At 44.8% G+C, this 22,567-nt stretch overlaps 1 protein-coding gene across 1 annotated transcript; it reads right to left on the bottom strand.

The window, feature by feature from the left end:
• Positions 1-2,755: 2,755 nt before the first annotated feature.
• On the bottom strand, positions 2,756-22,019 carry LOC139727554 (transmembrane protein 256 homolog). Its single transcript, XM_071638535.1, has 4 exons — positions 21,770-22,019; positions 6,547-6,584; positions 6,043-6,123; positions 2,756-3,564 (listed from the first exon to the last, which is right to left on the bottom strand). The coding sequence occupies exons 1-4, from the start codon at positions 21,879-21,881 to the stop codon at positions 3,421-3,423; spliced, it is 375 nt and encodes a 124-aa protein (XP_071494636.1). The 5' UTR covers positions 21,882-22,019; the 3' UTR covers positions 2,756-3,420.
• Between the last annotated feature and the right edge of the window lie 548 nt (positions 22,020-22,567).

Here is a 22,567-nt window from a genome sequence, read left to right as displayed (position 1 = left end):
TTTCTGCAAAACAGTTCTTGTACAGTGGATATGAATAAAATTATGTAAATGAGTGAGCTAACCCATGTCATAACCTCACAATTTTCCATTGATCGTGTACAGAAGAATGACGAAAATCCAATGTTTCTGTCATTGAAGTCTGAAACATGATGTGTTTCCTCGTTGGATAACTTTAGAATAGTGATCAGTTAGATATACCAGGATTTAAACCTCGGGCATAATTGCGTTTGAATGAAAAACTGGAAATGTCAAAACTTTATGCACAAACTATATGGCAAGTTGTGATGGGATGACATGCTCACTTTGCCATTTGCATATTTATATTGACCGTTCAAAAACTGTTTCCTCAAAAATTAGCAAAACTTCAAAATGTCATAACTTCCTTATTTTTCACCTGATTTCGATCAAAATTATACCATTGAACTTGTAATATTTCAGTCTTTCTTATCAGACTAATTTATATCTGGACTGGATTCCCCTTTAAAGGGATGGCATAGTAATGGGGGAGAAAAGAATTGGACTGTGAACTATTTGTGAGATGCCAAGAAACAATTTATGAAATAGTATAAAGCATACCATTTTAAGAGGAATTCAAAGTTTATTTGATAAAAATCAGTTTTGGAAAGACTGAGACATCCAAAAACAAAGTAAAACAAAGTGATCGTAATAAATGGTGGGTCCCACCTTTTATAAGCATCATTCTGTTTTGGATATCTCGGCCATTTCAAAACCAATTTTTATCAAATGAACATAGAATTCCTTTTGGAATTACATGCTCTTTCACTTTTCATAAGATGTTTCTCATTATCTAAAAAAGAAATGTTAGAAACGTTAAGTTAGATCTTAAAGAAATTTATATGAATCCTTTAAGTGTTAACACCTCACAATAATCGCCAGATACAATAATTGAAACCACTATTAATGTGCAACTAAAAAATGGAGTACACATAAAAAAACACTGCTGCACATTGTTGCTTCAGTTGTAACAAACAATCAGCACATCATCAATCAGCCCCTGTTGTAAGCATACTATCTCTCTCTCTCTCCCTTCATCATGCTCTTGTAATTATCACAAAACAAAAACCACAAACAGACCAAAAGCATTTGATAGTCAGATGTCTTACAAAATATATTCAACAATTTTCGGTTCATGCAGAGAGCTGCAACCTGAATACTTTCCCTTGTATACAAATCATCTTTGCACCAATAACTCAAGGTTTCATTCACCAGGTAATTCTTTCCGTAAAAATAGTACTACGTGTACTTACAAAGTCAATTTAGACATAAAATGTATTTTGCACATACATTTATTTGTCCTACATTTCACGAGGTCAACAGCCCCGCTTCTCAACCAGTGGGCTGCAAAGCTATTGCATGTGGGCCGCAATGTCGGCCAAAAATGAAATAGAAAAGATTCATATTCAATCTTAATACTAGGCCTCCAAGAATTTTATGGTAGACAAAGTGGGCCTCAGTTTGAATAAGGTTAAGAAGCACATGTCTACAGGGTTCACATATTGATAAATGCATGAAGCCAGCTCACTTTTAGAATGCATGCACAACCTTAAACTTGTATGCGAAGTATCTATGCTTACTATGGTGCAATTCTGATTGGCCAGTCATAACACCTTCAAACACTGATGTCTTGGATTTTACAATTTATAAACATACTGAAAGTGGATGAGAATAGTGATGGAATGTTGTTTACCCCTGCATACATACCCTTGTGCAATTACGGCAGAAAGTGGAAATACAAGTTTTGTTACAGTGGGTATCGTTTTCATGCCTGTAGTTTGGTGCTGTTGGCCGACTACTGGCCTACAGGCATCTCAAGAAGTTAAAAAACAAACAGATGAGAGAGAATGGCACCATAAGGTGATTCATGGTTTTCATATTCTGGAGTAACTACAAGTCTGATTTGTCTGTTGAGAATGATAAGGGCGTTAAGTTGCCACTAAAGCCATAGTGTTCGAGGCAACCTAACGCCCTTCTCATTCTCAACTGACAAATTCATCTATCTTTTCATCATCTGTACATCATCAGTTGCATACAAAAATAACTTTCACCGCAAACTGCTTGAAATTAAGCCTTTATCAGTCAAGGAGATATATCATTGCGCAAAATGACAGGATAATGATGAAGACTCTCAATTGATATGACCTACACTTAAAAGATCAAAATATATCATGTGAGCACATAAAATGAGGCACTAGTTATTCATACAGGGAAATCCTGTTATAATGAGCTCGCTTAAAATGAGAAACCGCATTTAAAGAGGTGAATTCGGTGGTCCCAATTTTCCATTACAGCTGTACTGTACTTAGCGGTTTATTGGCAATAATACTAGTATCAGATGGTCTACTTCCCAGTTCGTCTAACACCACTAATGCTTAACTCATTTGGTCTACTATATTAATTTCGTCTAATGTCCATTTGGTCTAATTCTGACTTGGTCTAATGTCCAGTTTGGCAAATTATCATTTCGTCTAATAACCAGATGGTCTAACTGCAATTTTGATTCCTTGGATTTGTTCCATTTTGTCTAATAAACTGTAGGTATTAGACGAAATGAGCATAGCCCATCTGGAAGTAGGCCAACTGGCAATGAGGCTAAGTGGCAATTGGACTAAATGGTCATTAGCCGAACTGGTTGTAGACAAAACAGGATTAGACCGTGTGGGTTGAGACTAAATGGTTATTAGATGAAGTGGGAGTAGACCAAGTGATAGATCACCTAAGTAGCTGGTCTCTTGTTTTTAGTATCACATCAAGGTACCTTCTTTAAGGAGATAAAATCTGAGGTCCCGGCAACCTCACTATATAAGGATTTCCCTGTTTTAATATACTATATGCACACATAAAGATACATTCATTGGTAAATTTTATTGCACTACTGCCATGTAACAAAAGAGTATAAAAGAAACAATATCACTGATTTTAGCAATTATAAATTCATGAACATAGAAATACTGTATACAGAAATATTGATATGCTCTATTCTTTTCTTTTGGAAGTCAACAAAAAAGAACAAAAACTGCTGGTCCCGAGGACTTATCTATATCAGAAGTCACCTATACTTAGATGTGAATAAAATCTTGCAAAGTTATAGCATAATCAACAAAAAATTCAGATTTTTTCTCCACACACTACCTCAAGTTTGACATTTGATAAAAGCAGCTTCTAATGAGTGTCTTAACAAACTATTTTGCAGATCTATGCTTACACAAAATATGGCTTATTCCTGGTATCTCATCAAAGAAAAAAAAAATGAAAACATTCTACTTATTTGTTTGCATCTTGTGTGTGAATGCAGTTGATGCTAAAGAGCTACGAAAGCTCCCTCCCGTCCTAGAGACTTGCAAACGATGGCTTCTGAACCGACAATCTCATCCCTCGAGCAATATGCTTCCTCGGAGTAGTTTACAGTGCTAGAGACAGCCATCCCGCCATGAGGAGGACGCCACCAACAGGCATGAGCTTGACCGGAGTGGGGTCACTGGTCAAGGAATAGAAGTACCCCACCCCACAGAAGCCAATGATTCCAGCCGTCATCAGACTTCCAGTCTGGGGGGCAAACAACAGTAAATGCAAGAGATACAGAAAACATGTTGTGAAAGGATCTTTCTTGATTAACAAAGAGCATGCAATATATGTATTTCATATTCATTTATAAACATCTCAAATGAAATCAATTAAATCAAATTAAACAAAGTCAAATCAAATCAAATAGAACAGAATGGCCTGAAATAAAAGTTACAGTTACCAATTCCTCTTCCATGAATATGACCGAATTTTCTTCAGTTGATGCAAATTGGATTTTAATACTGTATTTCTACAATTTCCATCAAAGCCTTGAAGTATGATATTGTGATATTTTTATTGGTAATCAAGATAAGTTAATTCTTGCTGCAGGAAACTTTTGGAACTCGCAGAGGAATAAAAAAGAAACCAACACCAGCAACCAACATTAAAGGACAAGTTCACCTTCATAAACATAAGGATTGAGAGAATGCAACAATATTAGTAGAACACATCAGTGAAAGTTTGAGGAAAATTGGACAATCGATGCAAAAGTTATGAATTTTTAAAATTTTTGTTTTGGAACCGCTGGATGAGGAGACTACTACAGCTTGTGAGTCATATGCGTACAACAGTATAAAGAAAATATAAAGAAAATTCAACATATTTTCACTTTTTTCGCATAATAAAAGAGCACCTGACTTGCCTCTTTCTAAAGGCAGGGGTAATAATATTACCCATAACATTTGTCGGTAACGAGTCGAGGGAATGTGTACTTTTTTCATAAGATGAAATTTTGTGAAATTCTCTTTATATTTTCCTTATATTGTTGTACGCATGTGACATCTAAGTTTTTCACACACTGCAGTAGTCTTCTCAACCAGCGGTTACTGTACAAAAACTTCAAAAATTCATAACTTTTGAACGGATTGTCCGATTTTCCTCAAACTTTCAATGATGTGTTCTACTAATATTGCTACATTCTCTCAATCCTTATGTTTATGAAGGTGAACTTGTCCTTTAATCCCTTGGTAATCTTTACGGATGCCAAATGTTCCTCTGACATAACAAGAAGGCTATTGAGCAATGAAACTCAATTTTAGTCTTCATTTCAGTATTCACCGTGGCACAGAATAGACTTCTGGGCTGCCAGCATTCACACATTAAAATTTGGGAGGTTCTAAATAGTAATTGGGAAGATACTTCTGCGCTTAATACAAGACATCAGACTCTACGGTATTAGTGTAGGATGATTAGTCGTGTCCTAACAACCTACTACTAGGTTATTATTTTATGAAACAACTGGTTTACAAAGTGAAGAGTTTACATGGTCCTTAAAGGACAAGTTCACCTTCATAGACATGTGGGTTGAGTGAATGCAGCAATAGTAGTAGAACACATCAGTGAGAGTTTGAGGAAAATCCGACAATCCATTCAAAAGTTATGAATTTTTAAAGTTTCTGCTCAATCATGGCTGGATGAGAAGACTACTGTAGCTTGTGATGTCACATGAGTACAACGGTATTAAGAAAGTATAAAGAAAATTCATCTTATTTTCACTTTTCTCGCATAACAAAAGAACACTCGACTTCTCTCTTTCAGAAGGGAAGGGGAATAATTTTATCCTTAACATACATCAGTAACAAGTCCAAGAAATGTGCACTTTATTCAAAAAGTAAAATTTTGTGAAATTCTCTTTTTATTTTCATTATATCGTTGTACGCATGTGACATCACACACTGTAGTAGTCTTCTCATCCAGCAGTAATTGCGCAGATACTTAAAAAATGCAGAACTTTTGAACGGATTGTCGGATTTTCCTCAAACTTTCACTGATGCGTTCTACTAATATTGTTGCATTCACTCAATCCACATGTACATGAAGGTGAACTTGTCCTTTAACCCATTGCAGACACATGATTTTCCTATAACATGCAGTTCCCATTTACCGTAGCCAGAGAGTACTCAGGAATAGTCGTCAACAGGTTAACATGCAACCGTTTGGTATTCTGACTTTTAATTGACTGACATCTTGCTCATGATTGTACAATGTAGATCTTGATTCTCTTCACATTTGGTATCTCGCCACAAGAGGGCAGCATGCAACAGCTGGTGACAGAACACTTTCGGGTTACTACACGTTGTATCGTCCCTTCTGTTTCATAGCCAATCTGCTTTTAGAATTGGTATTTGCTACACATGGTATTGTAATTTCATGTAGTGTTTGTTTTTCCAGCTTTACCTAAATAAGAAGAATTTTATTGCAAAACAAGCTAATTTTAGTGTAAAAAAACAGAGAAAATAATAAGAAAATATGGGATATCTTAATCAAACCTTCAAGAATATTCCTTGTTATGTTACAAGTGAGGTAACACTGGATAAGTTTGATTTTGCTCCATCTGATGATGATGGACTAACTCTAAAATGTTTAAGAATGGCACTTACAATTGTAGTCCATTATGCAGTGAAACTCTTCATGTGCCTCCTTGTAGAAATTGGTACAATGTCATATGTCCAAACTTACCAAAAGTGGATTTTTACTCATGGGAACTGCCAGTAGAGCCAGTGAATGAATGAGATGGTACTTGTTGGCCGAATCAAATGTCTACAGAAGACACGAATGGAAAGTAAATGACAGACGATGAAATGTACAAAAAGACATCTTTACTATGCCCTTTATTGACGAAAAGGGTCAGAGGCATTTGAAAGAAACAGACTATCTGTATGAGAAGAGAAAAGGCTTCTGAGGCACATGTCTGCTGACGTTGATATCTAGACCTGCAACATCTGCAATCTTTGCTGCATATCCCACATTGGCTTCCTCAGCCAGAGAAAAACCCTTGACACATGACACGCAATTAACTTACCAGTGAGCATCTAATACCTGAATTAGCTGACTGGGCTGAGTGGTGCTGGTCATAGTCTAGTATGCTTAAATTACATACTGGCAAAAAGTAATCTTAAAACATGCAAAGTCCCTGCTGCGGATTACAAAAAACAAATTGTGGTGTAGAATGCCTTTACTCACTGTAATCTCATGCTCAATTCCACTCCTTAGCTTCAGAACTGTAAGAGAGTAAGAATAACCAACAAGCATGTTTATGATGAGCCAAAAAAAAAAAAAAAAAAAAAGGAAGACAAAAGGAAACATTATTCATAAAATGGACTACTGGTACTGTATCGCAGTGAATGACGCAACATACAGAATCTCCTGCAAAGCATTTCTTGTATTTTGTGACATTCATTAGCAGTGAAAGAATGAAATCTAAATGGCAAACTACCTCCCAAGATCAAAACAAAACAAAACAAAAGAAGCAAAGCTCAATGACCACTTCGATAATAAAGGCATTTGATGAAAAGTGTGTGACTGTATGAATGCTGGAAAAACATCCTAAAAAGCATTCTACTCTATCAGCACACCAGAATGGCCATCTGGGGCTCTTACCTGGAGTAGCGCTCATATTCAGTTGGTTCCAACTTGGAACAGTGACTAATTTTACACAACCTTCAAAAACAGCTTTTCTTTAGAACCACCGAGGATGTCTTTTGGTAAGATATCAACCCTTTATGTGCCCAGAGAATAGCAAGGAAATAACGCAGATGTCTTATCTACCAGCTAGTACTCTCAAGTGCTTCTCTTATATTTAAAAGCAGCATGCAATCAATTATCTACTCACAAACACAACAACTTTTTCCTCTCCAATTTCTACCTATACTCTGTAGACTGTAATCTACACTGAACAAGAGGGATTAAAAAACTTTACTGAATGTATTATAGACAGGTTTGTGTCTCTCTTATGAAAGCTACTGGCACTGTGGTACATGAATGTGCCATTTTTAACCCGTCGAGGATGAGTTCCGAGTACTGTAAAACAAGGAATTTTCGCGTGCACTTTAATTTCGCGAATTTCGCGAGCGCCAAGATTCGCGAAATTAAAATGCACGCGAAAGTCCTTGTTTACACTATATGCATTGAACGCCAGTGGCACTTCGCGAAAATTTCATGCCGCGAAAAAGGCTGTCGGCTCCAATTCGCAAAAAATTCATGACGCGAATATATCATGTTTTACAGTATACTCAGGCACATCACATCTACGAGAAATGCGTGTTGTAGCAAAATAAGCCCATCCTCAATGCGTTTAAGGGTTAATTCAACACTTCACTCTTCAAACAAAGAAAGGAGGTTGAGTTGAGGTCAGTTTGGTTGGTTTGTTTGCTAAAAAAATGGCAGACAGAAAGGAATGCAACTGAGTAGATATAGTGAACCTAATTAGTAGGCTTACATGAAACAGTACTATGATGTTTCCTTCTTACTGAGCTGAGTGTGATACACGTGTACTTAATTTTGTATCCAATTGATTGTTTTAAGGCATTGACCATTGTTATTATGGTTCGTCTCACCTCCCTGTTTTACATGCAGACATTCATATATGTGTGGAAATGTTGGGGTTGTGACTGCTTGGATTTCTTTTGGAATTTACAGTTTGTAGTTGTACAAGCAGGTTGTCTTGTACATTATACATGTCATATAAGCAGTATACAAATAATGACTGCTATGAGGGGCACAGTTAAAATTATGGGCCCAAGGTGATGTGAAAACCATAACTATGCCCGAAGCGAAGCTGAGGGCAGAGTTATGCTTATGGTTTTCACATCACTGAGGGCCTAGTACTACATAATTTTAACTGTGCCCCGAATATCAACCTGTCATTATTTGTTTTATATACCAAAAATATAGATTCCGAAATATAGATATCGAAAATATAGATTCTAGTCTCTTTTACAGCACTCGTAATCAACGCTGATCGACAGCGCGGCCGTCGTATCATTGGTGCGTATATATGAGTGATTTATGTGTACGGGGTTGCGACTGTCTCCAAACCTATTAACAGGGCACAGTTGATTCTATGGCCCGGGCACAGTAAATCATGACGTCATTTCGATCAAAAATGGGGCACAGCTATTTTCACGACTCCACTTTTCACCGATCAGATGAGAGGAATCTATATATGAGGTATATAATAGATTCTATGTCCCTTTCTACTCAAGCTATAACATATGTCTTGCGAAACGAGAAGCTGATAATTACCTATATCAATCATATAACCTCAAAACAGCTGGTATTCTGCAGTTAGGCCTGTTTCTTTAGTAATTTAATTAAACAGCCATTGGACTTACGCCACACACACTGACCAACTCCTTGCAGAGACTCCAACTCTCCCGTTTTCGACGGGAGATATCCCGCCGAAAGCCCATTTTTGCACATTCTCCCGTTCTCCCGTTTGAGATTTGATTTCTCCCGCCCTGGCTCTGTGTCTCCCGGTGGAAAGGATTTCTTACTTATTTCTATTGTATGTTGAAAAAATAAGCCTTAGATAGCACCAGAGAACATCTGGAATCCTAGGAACTTCGTGCTTCGCACACATCAACTTGGAGTCTCCCGTTTGCTAGGGGTTTCGGGCGGGAGAATCTCCAGATCAGAAGGTGCTTGGGGTTGGAGTCTCTGCTCCTTGTGTGATACTGTTGTGGACGTGGAGTCCCGGTAAATAAAACCGCACATCCACAATGAATAGTTACCTCTTTCCGTGGTATTGTCCTTCGTCTGTCTTGTATAGTTGAGTTGGTACTGGTTATAATCTGTAGTTATCACTTCACATACTGTATCCAACGAAATCCCGAGCACCAACTGGCGATGCTAGAAAATGTGCCCCCTTATATATGGGTAGGCTCCCATAAGGGGTCTATGGGAAGCCATAGCGGGTTTGTGATGTGCCCCGCTATAGCCATAGCGGGTGTATGGTACGCCCCGCTATTCCCCACAGGGGTGCTCCTACTACACTCCCCCCCGTTTTGAAAAACTGGGGGCATAATAGAAATAAATGGCCCCAGACCAAAAGAAAACTAATGATAGGAACTCCCAAATCCCTCACAACCGGGGATCTCGCAGAGCCCCACCCGTCTGAATGCACAATCTGACCCGTCCCTGGGGGTCTGCCAGGGACGATTCAGCGGACCACCGCCTAGGTCACTCATGTACCGAATGGGGGTGCGAGGGACCGTCGATATTGGGAGGGAAAAAAACCCTACGACCCTCAACCCCCCTGCTGGGATTAACCAAAAATGAAGGACCATAGGACGGGAAAGCGCCCATCCTACAAAACCCAAATAAATCACCCCAAATCACCCAATCACATGTAAATTGTACACCTCTCTTGGCATCAGAACAAAAGCCAAGCAAGATGAATAATAACTACTCATATAAACGCACTATGACCACAATGGTCCTATAAACTACTACGCACCTATTGTGCAACTCTTTGGCAACTGTTATGAATACAAAAAACCTGAAAAGCTTTGGCAAGTGACTTTGGTAATACAGGCAAGCCTGGGCAAGTGCCAAAAATCAGCAAAACAGCCGCCTGAACACACACAAAACCTGAGAAAAACAGTGTACTTCCGGCACACTGAACACAAGGTACAAACAACCAAATGGCAAGAAGCACTTCCAAATGGAAAAAATGACTTACGTATAACTATAAAAATAGAACTTCTTTATATCAAAACATATACTCACTAATATGTACAGCAGGCACAAAAGGTCCCTGAGCATAATAAAATACCCCTGCCTACCTGTAATAAATGGGTGATTAGGGTGCCAATAATAATAAAAATATAATTGGCTGCCACGCGGGTATACACATAAATAAAACCCCGCGAAGACATATAATGGAGTTACCCTCCATACCATTTGAGGGCGTTTCCCCTCTTCACCACCAGGAGGTGAATTACTTTACTGATGGAGCTTAACCTCCATACAATTCGAGGGCATTCTCCCTCGTCACCTCCAGGAGGCGAGTCACGCTGATCTCCTTCCCCAAGATCTCAGCTACCAGGGCAGCTACCTCCCCAATATATGCTGGGGTCATGTAGGGCAAATCCCTACTAGGAGGAAGGTGTGGAGCATCCGTCTCCAACAGCAGACGGGCAAGTGGTACCCTCCGCAATGCCTCCTTTTGGCCTGCGCCAAAAAATCTTACTCGGGAAGTAAACCCGAAGTAGGCATTGCGGAATCCACGTTGCCAGGCTTCAATTTCCCCAACTCCCAGCGAACAACAATGAATGTGTATCCGCTGAAAGCGGTGGACGTGAGCCTTCACCAACTCCCGGCACACCCGGGAGGGTTCATCCGCATCGCGCGATTCCTTTCGCCCCCGGAGATGAAGCACGAGGACTTTACCGCCCGCTCCCAGCTTGAGGCAAGCCTCCAGCAGGGCTCTTTGCCCCTGCCACGTGCTGGGGTCCGCAGAGTAATCCAACCCCACCTCACCCATTGCACGGATGCGTGGATTACACAGCAATCCTCCCAGGGCATCAACTTCCCGCTCCCCAGCAGCCTTTGCGTGCTTGGGGTGAATCCCTACAGACACGACCCATTTTCGGTCCGCTGGGACTTTAACCTCCTTGAAACGAGCGGGGTCACAATAATTAATGACCCCACCCGTAAGGCGAACGGGTACTCTGGGAGGGCGGCCCGCCTCTGCAAAGGCTAACTCCCGCCCTCGCTTGTGAGCAGCCTCCTCCAGCCGATCCAAATGGAAATGGCTGTCGAAGGCCAGGGGCACGTAGGGTGTTTTAGCAGCCCCTGCGTACGATCCTGCACTCAACGAGGGGGTAGCCCCTAACGCAGATGATGGTCCGGCACGGGGTGTGGGCCGAATTTCTGGAGGTGCAACCCCTCCAGATGTTCCCGAGGAGACTGCTCCTCGGCTACTGGGTGTAGCCACCCTTTTACCTCCACTAGGGGAACTCCCCACAGTGGAACGGGGTGTTGCCACACTGGCAGCAGCAGCCTGGGCTGGTTGAGCTGAGGTGCCCACAGACCCAAGTGAAAGGAACTCCTCCCACTGCTCATGGGTGAGCTGATTGGTGAGCCAGGCCAGTGCTCTCCAATGTAGCAAAGCTGCCACAGTGGAGCTTGGCCTGACTCTTAGCTCAGCCGGACGCCTCCAGCCCATAGTGCGAATAAGGCACTCCATCTCCCTCGCCAGGTGATCCGGCACCTCCCAGCTATACTCATTGGGGGCCTCCTCATCCAAAAGGGTGAGGAGTTGCTCCAAATCATCGCTGGATGTGAGAGTGCGGGCGAGGAAGCGCAGACAGCCTACCTGCTGCAAACAATACCTCCCCGAAATAGTATCTCCGCCATCCTCAAAACGGAAGCATGGCGGCATATGGGAGTATAAATGCCACTTTATCTTACCCAGGGTAACCCCTGGGCAGCCTGGGTACGGACATTGCCGCCTCCGTACCTTAGCCCTAGGCTGGGCTGGGGTGGAATCTGCCCCTCGCTTATACAAGCGAGGAACCCCCTTTTTCCCAGCCTTGGACTGGTCTCTCCATTGCACCTTCTTACGCGGTTGGGAGGGCTCCTGCATTTTAGGAGGTTCCCTCGCCTTCCGCTCCCGTGGTGCACGCTGTGGGAGAGGGGATAAGGGACGTGGAGGTGTTGGTGGTGGTACCTCCACTGCAATGGGAGGCTCCCCATTGTCCACCGTAGTTGTCTCCCCAACAGAGGGTGTCTGCCCCTCTGCTCGGGATTCCTCCTCCATTGGGAGTTCCCTCTCCTCAACGGAAATGTCTGACAGGTCCCCTAACCCATCAGCTGCTTCATTCCCCTCAGGAGGAGTAGGGGCCTCCTCCTTAACCCTCGCTTTGGGTTGCCCCTCAGTTTGGGTAAACATCTCATGGACCACAACTGGAGTTTGCTGGGTCCTCCGAGATGCACGCCAAGAAAATGAGGGGTGCAGTGCTAATACTCCTGGGAGACGTGGAGCCGAGGCTGCATCCCACCAAGGGGTTGGTGGATCGAGATACAACCTCTCCGGGATAGATTCTCCCGGAGCCTCCACATTCCCTACTCCCTCAGGGGCAGGAAACCTGAGGATGATCTCCTCATAGCCCATGTGGTCCAGGAGGTACTCCTGCAGACAAACAATCCACCCGGAGTCCTCCGTGGCGGTTGCTCTCCGGAACTGCACCTCCAGAGCCTCTAACACCCGGGGAATTCCCCAGGTGGGTACCAATCGCACCCACACGCTTGGGTGGAGGAGGCGTCCCTCCTCCTCGGATGCCCTCAGCATTCCCCGGAACCCATCCTCCGCGGACACTCCTCCCCCTGGCCAAGGATGGATATGCTCTCCTTCCTGCGGCATCCTGCAGAAAATGATAAGAACAGAAAGAACAGTTAATACCCCCTTACATGGAATCCTACTTACCTTAATTCCTTGCCTGACAAGGGGGACACTTGTACTTGTTCATGGCTTCCCCTTCCTGTGGGGTCACTCCCACACAGGAGCCATGGTACCACTCATCACAATAATCACATTGTATCATGAAGGCACCATCGTCCGGTCCATGACAAATACAATAGAGAGCATCCTCTCTAGGGTGACTGTCCTTCCGGCACCATGCAGGGATATCCCTGTCTCTACAGGGCTTCAACCTGTCATGGTGTCTAGTGGAAACAATATTCCTGAATTCCACACGATAGAGGTCAGGGGAAAGCCGTTGCCTAATGCGGGCTGGTCCCTTCCAAGGGGAGCTTAATTTCTTGCACACCCCCTTGGTCTTGGCACTATCCAAGATATACACCAAATCCCCTTCTGAGAATTGTCTACGATGTGAACGCACATCGTAATCTCGCTTCATCCTCCTTTGTGTGGAACGCAAGGTCTCACGGGCAGCTTCATGGGCCTTGCTCATGGAATCCACCAGACCAGTAGAATACTCCCCTAAATCAAGAGGGGGTTGCTTCCTCGGTGCAGGATACATCAAATCAGAGGGGAGATTAACCTCCCTTCCTAGCATCAGCATATTTGCTGTGAAGCCAGTACTCCTGTTCACCGTGGCTCGGAGTGCCCCAGCAATCTGGGATAAAAACTCATCCCATTTATTGTGGGTCTTCCCTACATAGCACCTAACAGCGTTCATTAAGGTGCGATTATATCTCTCCACCTGGCCATTGGCAGAGGGGCGGTAAGGCGTGGTCTTAGCTTTATGAATGGTCAACACCTTACATAACTCTTTAAAGAGTTGGCTTTCAAAATTCCTTCCTTGATCAGTAAAGATCTCAAGGGGATAGCCAAATCTACTAAAGAATTCCCCCACTGCTGCGCGGGCAGTCTGCTCCGCTGTCTGGGAGGGGAGTGGAATGCACTCCACCCATTTGGTGAATTGATCCACCATCATCAAAATGTACTCATTGCCCCTCGTAGATTTTGGTAATGGACCCAAAAAATCGAGGTGTACTCTCTCCATTGGAGAGCCTGCATGGTACATTTTCATGGGACTATGTCCATACCTGCTAGACTTCTTACTCTGATTGCAGGTTTTACAGGAAGCCACGTACTCCGCGACATCATGTCCCAAACCGTACCAAAAGTAACGCTCCTTTACTAAGGCTTTGGTACGGTCCCTCCCAGCATGGCCTGCGGATGGGAGGTCGTGGGTAGACTGCAGGACATCCTGCACTAACGAGCGTGGCACTACCAGCCGATCCCTTCCATCTTTATGGAAGTACAAGAGTCCATCGATCTTGCGGAAGACCTCCCTGTTAATCCACAGGTATTTCTCCGCTGGACTCCACAGCATGGTGGTGGCCTCATTAGGGGTTGTCCCCTCTTTCAGCCATTCTAGCAAATGTGCTAAATGAGGGTCGCCTTCTTGCTCCACCCTAATGCGCTCATGGGGAACATCCCCTGCCCCTCCATCACCTACCCTAGCCACAGCTATCTCCTCCAAGTGACCTTGGGAACACCACAGAGTTCTCCCAAAGTCGTCGACGACAGCGTGCACTACATTTGCATGTATGCTGTCGTCTGCTGTTGCCTTGACTAGCTGTGCCTTAGGCTTCACAGTGAGAGGGACTACATAGTCTACCTCGTCCTCGAATTGTGCCCAATTACTATGGGCCTTGGTGCAATATTTGCACCCTTTGCACGGTAAGTCTTCCAAATCGACTCCGTGCCTATACCCCTCACAGTATTGAGAGTCGATACCTCTCCGCGATAATGCGTCTGCATTACCGTGGCGCCTACCTGGACGATGCTGAATGTCCATATCGTATTGGCTCAGCTCTTCCAGCCAGCGGGCCAACTGCCCTTGCGGATAACGGAAATTCAATAGCCATCGCAGACTACTATGGTCTGTTCTGACCGTGAACTTCCTGCCAAGTAGGTAATGGCGGTATTGCCGTGTGAATTTCACAACGGCTAGCAACTCCCGCCTTGTGACGCAATATCGCCTCTGCTCAGGGGAGAGTGCGCTACTTCCGTATGCGATCACCTTTTCCTCCCCATCTTGCAACTGTAGGAGTTCTGCCCCCACGGCATCATTGGATGCATCTGTATCCAAGATGAACAAATCATGGGAATTTGGCATAGCCAGAACAGGAGCTTCCACCAAGCGCTGCTTGAGGACCTCAAATGCCTCCTCCTGTTCTGCATTCCACTGGAATTCGCGCTTCCCAGTGATACGATACAGTGGAACTGCGATTGCAGCAAAGTTCTTGATAAAGGAGCGGTGATAATTCACCAGTCCCAAGAACTGCTCCACCTGCTTGGTACTGCGTGGTACTGGCCAGGATTGAACTGCCTTAATGTGTTCTTCGCGGAGTTCGATCCGATTTGCACTTACATCTCTACCCAGGAATTCAACTTTCTCCTGGAAGAGAACACACTTTTTGGGTTTCAGTTTCAACCCATAGCTTGCAAATCGACTTAGAACCTGCTCTAAGTTCTGCAAGTGATCCTCAACAGAACGCCCTAGGACTACAATATCGTCTAAGAAGGCTAATACTGTGTCCCAGGTTAAGCCGCGCAACACCAAATTCATGGCCCTAGAAAAGGTAGCAGGCGCATTACACAGCCCGAATCCCATTCTCACAAACTCATAAAGGCCATACTTGGTCGTAAAAGCAGTCTTCTTCCTATCGCTTTCACAGATCTTCACTTGATAATAGGCGGAATTAGCATCCAATTTGGCGAACCACCTATTTCCTTCAAGTGTATCTAAGCACTCCTCAATATTGGGAAGAGGATATACATCCTTCCTTGTGACGGAGTTTAACGCACGATAATCAATGCACCATCGCACTCCCCCATCCCTCTTCCTCACTAGCACTGGAGCGGATGCCCACTCTGATTGCGAGGATTGTATAATACCTGCCTCCAGCATGCGCTCAAGATGGGCTTTCTCCTCCCCTGCAAAACTCAAAGGAGTACGCCGCATCTTTTGCTTAACCGGATTAGCAGTCCCAGTGTCAATGGGATGTTCAAGGGCCTGAAAATTCCCTAGATCAAACTCATCCCTAGCGAAGACATGAGCATACTTTGCTAACAGCTGCTTTAGCTGGGCTTGTTCCTCACTTGATAGCAAGGATGCGGAGCGCTCATACAGGCTTTGCAAGTGCGCTGGAAAATCCAGCTCCCCTGTTTGGAGTTGACACACTTGTGGGTCTCCACAAGATTCCTGTATGATGATCCCAGCATCATTCAACTCCTGGGCTTCTCCCAGGACAACCATATTTGTCAATCCCACTGACCTGTCAGTGGGGTTAATGGCATACAGCTCCACCCTTTGTCCTGCGGGGTGGATAGAATGTGGTATCATCACACACACATCAAGGGCAGGTTCAAACAAAAAATCCCCTAACCGTTGATCTAAAATGCCGGTGATCCTCTTCACCATGTTGGGAGGAATAACAGTACGTTTCGACACGTACACCCGTGAAACCCTCCCATATGGTGATGGCTCACTATGATCCATGGGAATGAAATCGTCCCCGATCTGTAATCGGGCTTGTTGAAGGTGCAAGGTCACCTTTTGTTGACGAAGGAGATCTAACCCTAACAACATTTCATCTTCGATGGCAGCCACATACAATTGCACTGTAAATTCTGAATTCCCTAACTTAATTACAACAGGGCCTACAACCATACCTGGCATTCGCATATTGCGGCCTGCCGCATGTAAAATTACATCCCTGATCTTTTCAGGGCGAGGCTCTAATTTCTCGTACAGCTTATCGGAAATAATGGACACTTCAGCAGCAGTATCCACTACTGCCTTCACAGACTGATCACCTATCTGTACCGATACAATGAACATAGAAGTCGACCTCAACTTACACACAATGACTCCATCTTTGTCAGTAGAGCTATTTTCTCCTAATGGGTTCACGTCAACAGGCGCGTCCCCACCCCTGGTAATGTCATCTCCCTGAGGGGGGAGGGTGTCTCCCTCTTGGGTTCTTTCCTCAATATATTGCCCCAAAAGGGAAATAACCGGATCAAATTCAGGGTGGTCACTGTCCTTGCCCCCATGGCTACCTAAATTGCTCGTTGAAGATGGGCCCGCAGTTGTGTGGGTCGGGGTAGGGCCTAATCCTCCGACCCCGAGGAGTTTGACTCCTCTTCTGCCCCCAGGAAGGACACCCTCTTCTCCCGGGGAGGTGTTTGCAACTGCGGACAATTCTTCTTGAAATGACCGAGCTGCCCACAGTGATAGCAAGTTACTGCAGGGAGAGTGACAGGCGCCTCCTTTTGCATAAAGGATGTCACTTGCTGTGCCAACCTACTCACCTTATCTCCCACAGTATTCATACTATGGGTGAGCTTGGTCATTTGGCCTTCCAGGTCAGCGACTCGTCGCTCCAACCTGGAGAAATTTGACTCCCCTGGACGACCCAGGGAGCGAGGTGTTACATCCACCTTGCATACATGTGACTCCTCAACCGTCTCAGGGGAAACAGTGAGGGTCTTTGCGTGCTTTGGTTTCCCATACACGACTTGACGAGAGTGCTTATGCCAGCGGATAGCTTCGACAGCCTCCTCAATGGTAGATGGACGTTTGTCTAAGGCAAAGCATCCCGCATCCCTGTCCAGGCATCCCTGGCACAGACGCAGTACTACCTGCCTAGATAGACACCTATCCTGTACCCCAGGAAACGCCCTTGCAGATAGGTCGCGCATCCTATCTGCCCAATCATCAAGGGACTCATCCGCACCCTGCTTAGCACTCATAAACTCCACTTGTACTGCCTCTGGCGGTTCACTTTGGCCAAAGCGTTCAGCAAGGCGTGAAATTACTTGAACATAGGTCAGCCTAGGCTCCCTATCCAAAAGCGAATCAAAGTACTCGCTTGCCTTGCCTTCCAGGCACCAGCACAAGTGGTTCAGACACTGCGGAAGGGTCCAGCTCCTATCCGCAGCAAATGCTTCAAATTTGCGGTAAAATGCCCGCCAACTACCCATACCATTAAATGTGATGGACTTGGGTGGGTTCTGGTGCTTTGGAGGATTTTGTCGTTCCACACCTGAGGAGTAGGATTCACTATCTTCCTCCCTATACTGCCTCTGTGCGGCCTGGTATCGGAAAGGAGGGTATTCTTCCCTCACATCCCGCTGAGGGATATTGTACTCCCTCGCTCCTCCATTCCTCCTGAACCACCCACTGTTCTGGTTCCCCGTATACGGGGCATTGTACCGTGAAGGTTCTGCATCCCCTCCACTGTGGGAATTCCACGGCCTGTTATACGCAGGAGGTTCCATGTCACCTCGACTGCGATTACTCCGCGGTCTATGACTAGATGGAGTATCCCTCCGTCCCTGTCTTCTCCCACCCCTTGTCTCTGTTCTTCCCTGCCCTGGTGGGGGATAAGAGTCATGTGGGTATGCAGACAAACCTGAGTTTGCCAATCCCTCATCCCCTCTGCTAGAGGGGTTCATGACTGTAGCTCCCACCTCAGAGCGGGTGCGATAGGTTTCGTCACGCCTACCGTGACCAGTTACTCCCTCTTCAACTATGGAACGAGAGGGGTGAGTAACTACATGGGATGACTCGAGGGGTGTTTCGGGTATCAGAAGGGGCGATTCAGCATCTGCTAACCTTTCCCTTGACTCTACCCTCGGGCTGAAATCCAGCCTCTCTAATAAGTCCCCACTCACGTACTCCCCCTCTGCTTCCACCATGTTGGGAGTAACCCTCCCGTACTCCCTCCTCAATTCGAGGAGATGGTGCGCCTGGGCAGGGGTTGCTCCCACTGCTAACAAATCCGTATAACTACAAGTGTTAATGGGGACCTTCCCCTGTGCTTCACCTGTAGCCATACTGTACACTCTCCCTCTCTAAGGAGGGTAGTTACCTTTAATACACTCAAGAGGTATAGACTCTGATATACCTCGTATACAAAAACTATACCGTCGCACTATTAACCTACGGTAGCAACACTACACAAAAACTATACAATCACGCTATTAACCTAACAGTGACAACACTGCACAAGAAAAACTATACAGTCACACTGCTAACCTAACAATGACAACACTGCACAGGAACTATACAGTCACACTGTTAGCCCAACAGCGTCAATCACCGTACAGAAAAACTATACAGTCACACTATTACCCTAACACTAACAGTGGTAACACTGTACCCCACCCCCTATTGCTTAAAAATGCGGGGAGGTGAGAAAAAAAAAAATAACCTACAATTCCTGGTATAAAAAATCTACCAAGAATTGAACCAGCTCCAAGTGGGTAATAATTCCCTGCTTGTACGCCTCGATAAAAAACAACAGTAACTGGAGGCGACCCTGAATGGCAATCCAGAAATCCTCCTGGTCATCCACGTCAGGCATACCCTCCAGTAACACACACACTAAAAGTAGGACTCACCTAGGAAAACCCCAAGGCAGCCCTTGCTAACCTAAAAAACAATCTATATGTTACCACTTAACTAATCAATAATAATAATACCTGCACGCAAACCAATCGCACTACATAAAACAATGTGAGACGCACCACAAACACGAACACCTCACACACAATACCACCACTATTTAACACTAACCTATCAATATAACCAATACACACCCTACTTTACCAAAATATTAATCACAACATTAAATCCCCATTTATAACCTAAACTGATATCTGGCCAGTTAAGGCAAAACTAAATAAAACCCTAGTAATAGTATCCGAGCAATGAAGAAACCTTCAGAGTGAACGGACTACTAATACACTATGACACGGCAAGTATAAAAATAAGGCAATAATGGTACTTACCACAAGTCCCTGTACGTCAGCACTAAGGCAACAATAATACGCAAAACTGCTACCTACATTCAAAAACAGAACACTGACCATACAAAAATGGTTATACACAATAACGAACCCCTTACTTGATAAGGGAAACGCTCACTATTCTCCCCTCTCTTTAATAAAAGAAGGGAAAGGTCCCCTCACACAGAGGGAAATGTAGTACATCGGCTATACGTACCTCCTTACGAGAAGGAAAAATTCCCCCGCTGGGAGAATGCTTGCAATCCCGCTATCGCGAAATGATCACGGCGAAAACTTCCACGATCAATGTCCCACTAATTCTCCACGGGAAAATACCGAAAGAGCGGATGAAAAATGAACAGAAAAAACAAGCCGACGGTAGAAAAACAACTCAGCGAACCAGTGCAATCGCAATGTGAAACGCGAGTATGACAGGACGTATGTGAACGGCAACACAGAGAACCGCGAGACCGAGCACAACACGTGAAGAGAGACAGCGAGAGAAAACACGAAGAGACGTGGAGAGAAAAACACGATGCCGGACAATTCCAACAGGCGTGCAGCGTACCGCAGGGGAATCCCCTTGCACACGCTAAACGAAGGTAGAGTAGCGAGCAGTGCTAATGCACACACGGAGCACAGGACGACCAGACGACCACGGTCGAAGGCAGTGAGTACACACGCAACAGCCGCGTACTACGAAATCGCGTGAAGCGAAGCACGATACACACCGTAATACACGATTAACACAGATTAATGGGGCGAGGGGAGTAAATCCACCAAAATCAACGGCGCAAAACACGTGGAACGAAACTTTGCAAGGAGAAACGCGAAAAGTCACGATGCCATGCAAAGCAAGCCAAAACGTAGCTGCAACGTTGCACCACCACCCCACGTAGTACATACACTAAATCACACAGCACGGCGGGTAGGACCGAGTCCTAGACCAAAACGGTACAAATCAAAAACGAAATATAGCGACGCACACTAAAATACGACTAAGGACCACAAAATACAGGAACAACGTATTCCAAAAAGCACACTATAGCAGACGCTACAGACCACACTCACTCAAATTCGAACAATTAGAACTTGGACCAAAACGCACACCACACGCATGCAATTAAACAACAGACCACAGTCAACCAGGTCCAAGACTAGATACACCAAATGCGGAAAAAAACACACACCCCTGCGACTAGACTATAATCAAAAATACCAAAACCGAGACTGTTTGTTCTTTGTTTTCCTTTTCTACTTGTAGTCTTTTACGTTCCGTAATTTGGGGCTCCCTGAAAAGATCAGGTGGGCCAGGTCTAGTGCAGGGTCTGACAGTTACAAAATCACACGCCAACAACAAACACGCGGTACACAGACAAAACACGAAAAACGACGTTACAAGAACAGAGTTAAGGACAAAAACTCACGAACAGTGAATTCAAAACCGTTCAAAAGCTCACTCGACGCTGCCAAAAGCCTCTCACTAGGCCTGCTTTCACCTGGGCTCCGTCGCTATTACTCCTCCCTTCGCGTATCGGTGCGGAATCGGAGCGCAACGCCTGTTGGCAAAAACCTCGCGGCAGCGGAGTAAGCACACGAACGGTGGAAAAGTCCACTGAAATATCTCCCGAAACCCAACGGGGAGCACGGAAATAAGTAGATGTCCGTGACGCCAATGTTGTGGACGTGGAGTCCCGGTAAATAAAACCGCACATCCACAATGAATAGTTACCTCTTTCCGTGGTATTGTCCTTCGTCTGTCTTGTATAGTTGAGTTGGTACTGGTTATAATCTGTAGTTATCACTTCACATACTGTATCCAACGAAATCCCGAGCACCAACTGGCGATGCTAGAAAATGTGCCCCCTTATATATGGGTAGGCTCCCATAAGGGGTCTATGGGAAGCCATAGCGGGTTTGTGATGTGCCCCGCTATAGCCATAGCGGGTGTATGGTACGCCCCGCTATTCCCCACAGGGGTGCTCCTACTACAATACCATTTTGAAATGTCTGAGGCCGACCTTTGCCATGTTATGCATGTACATTGTATAGTGCCAAAAGTAGAAGGATATTAAGCTTACTGATCTTTGGCTTTCATAACATACAATTACAAGTTATTACAACTCTTACCATGCGCCCCGTAGGCACCGAGAACTATGGCTGCGAAGCCCGAGACCCCGCCGATGCGAACGAACATGCGACTGTGTCGGGCCATCCTGGCTTGCTGGCTGCTGCTGGCCATTTCAGCAGGTAGTCTCTCTCTCAACTCTCTCCCTTGTTTGTTTTGAAGTGGCAGATTTTGTGTTCGGGCGAATATATGCCCCAACGTGCTCTCAATTTCAAGACCAATTTGCTACGGTACGTCCAGAGTCCAAGTTTGTTTTTCTTCCTTATTTGTTCGCACACATACAGTGTACACCACACTCTACTTGTACCAGTCTACTACGTGTATAATGTACACTACTACTGTAGCGTGCACGCACGTGAGCGAGCAGGGTCTGGGAACTCTGCATAACATCCATGCAACCGTCGCCTTTCTCTTGCGCAATGCATGCAGTGCGGAAGGCGGAAGGGGGTGGGGGGGGGGGGGGGGGAGGGAGGGAGGTGTGGAGGGGAGGAGGTCGAGGGAGCAGGAGCGGTTATTGTTTAGTTATGATTAGCGCATGCGCGTCCCATTCAGTTGTAAACATTCTTCTTCTTCTTCTTCTTCTGATTAAGTCTGCCTCCTTCAATAGACTGAAGATTCTTGCAGACTGGTGCTATTTACATTATAATACAATTTATTTACAGATATTTACAAGCACATAGAAAATTTGACGAAAATACTAGCCACTGTGATCAACCGTTAGACGGTTTCGAAATGATCCCACAGATGGCGCTGAAACAATTTCTGACGACAGGGAATTCCAGTTCCTTACAGTTCTTGGG

The sequence above is a fragment of the Diadema antillarum genome, unplaced genomic scaffold (assembly GCF_040938485.1).
Source record: "Diadema antillarum isolate AM-2024a unplaced genomic scaffold, OU_Dant_1.0 seq00000136_RagTag, whole genome shotgun sequence".
NCBI lineage: Eukaryota > Metazoa > Echinodermata > Echinoidea > Diadematoida > Diadematidae > Diadema > Diadema antillarum.
This window is presented reverse-complemented; position numbering and strand designations above follow the sequence as displayed.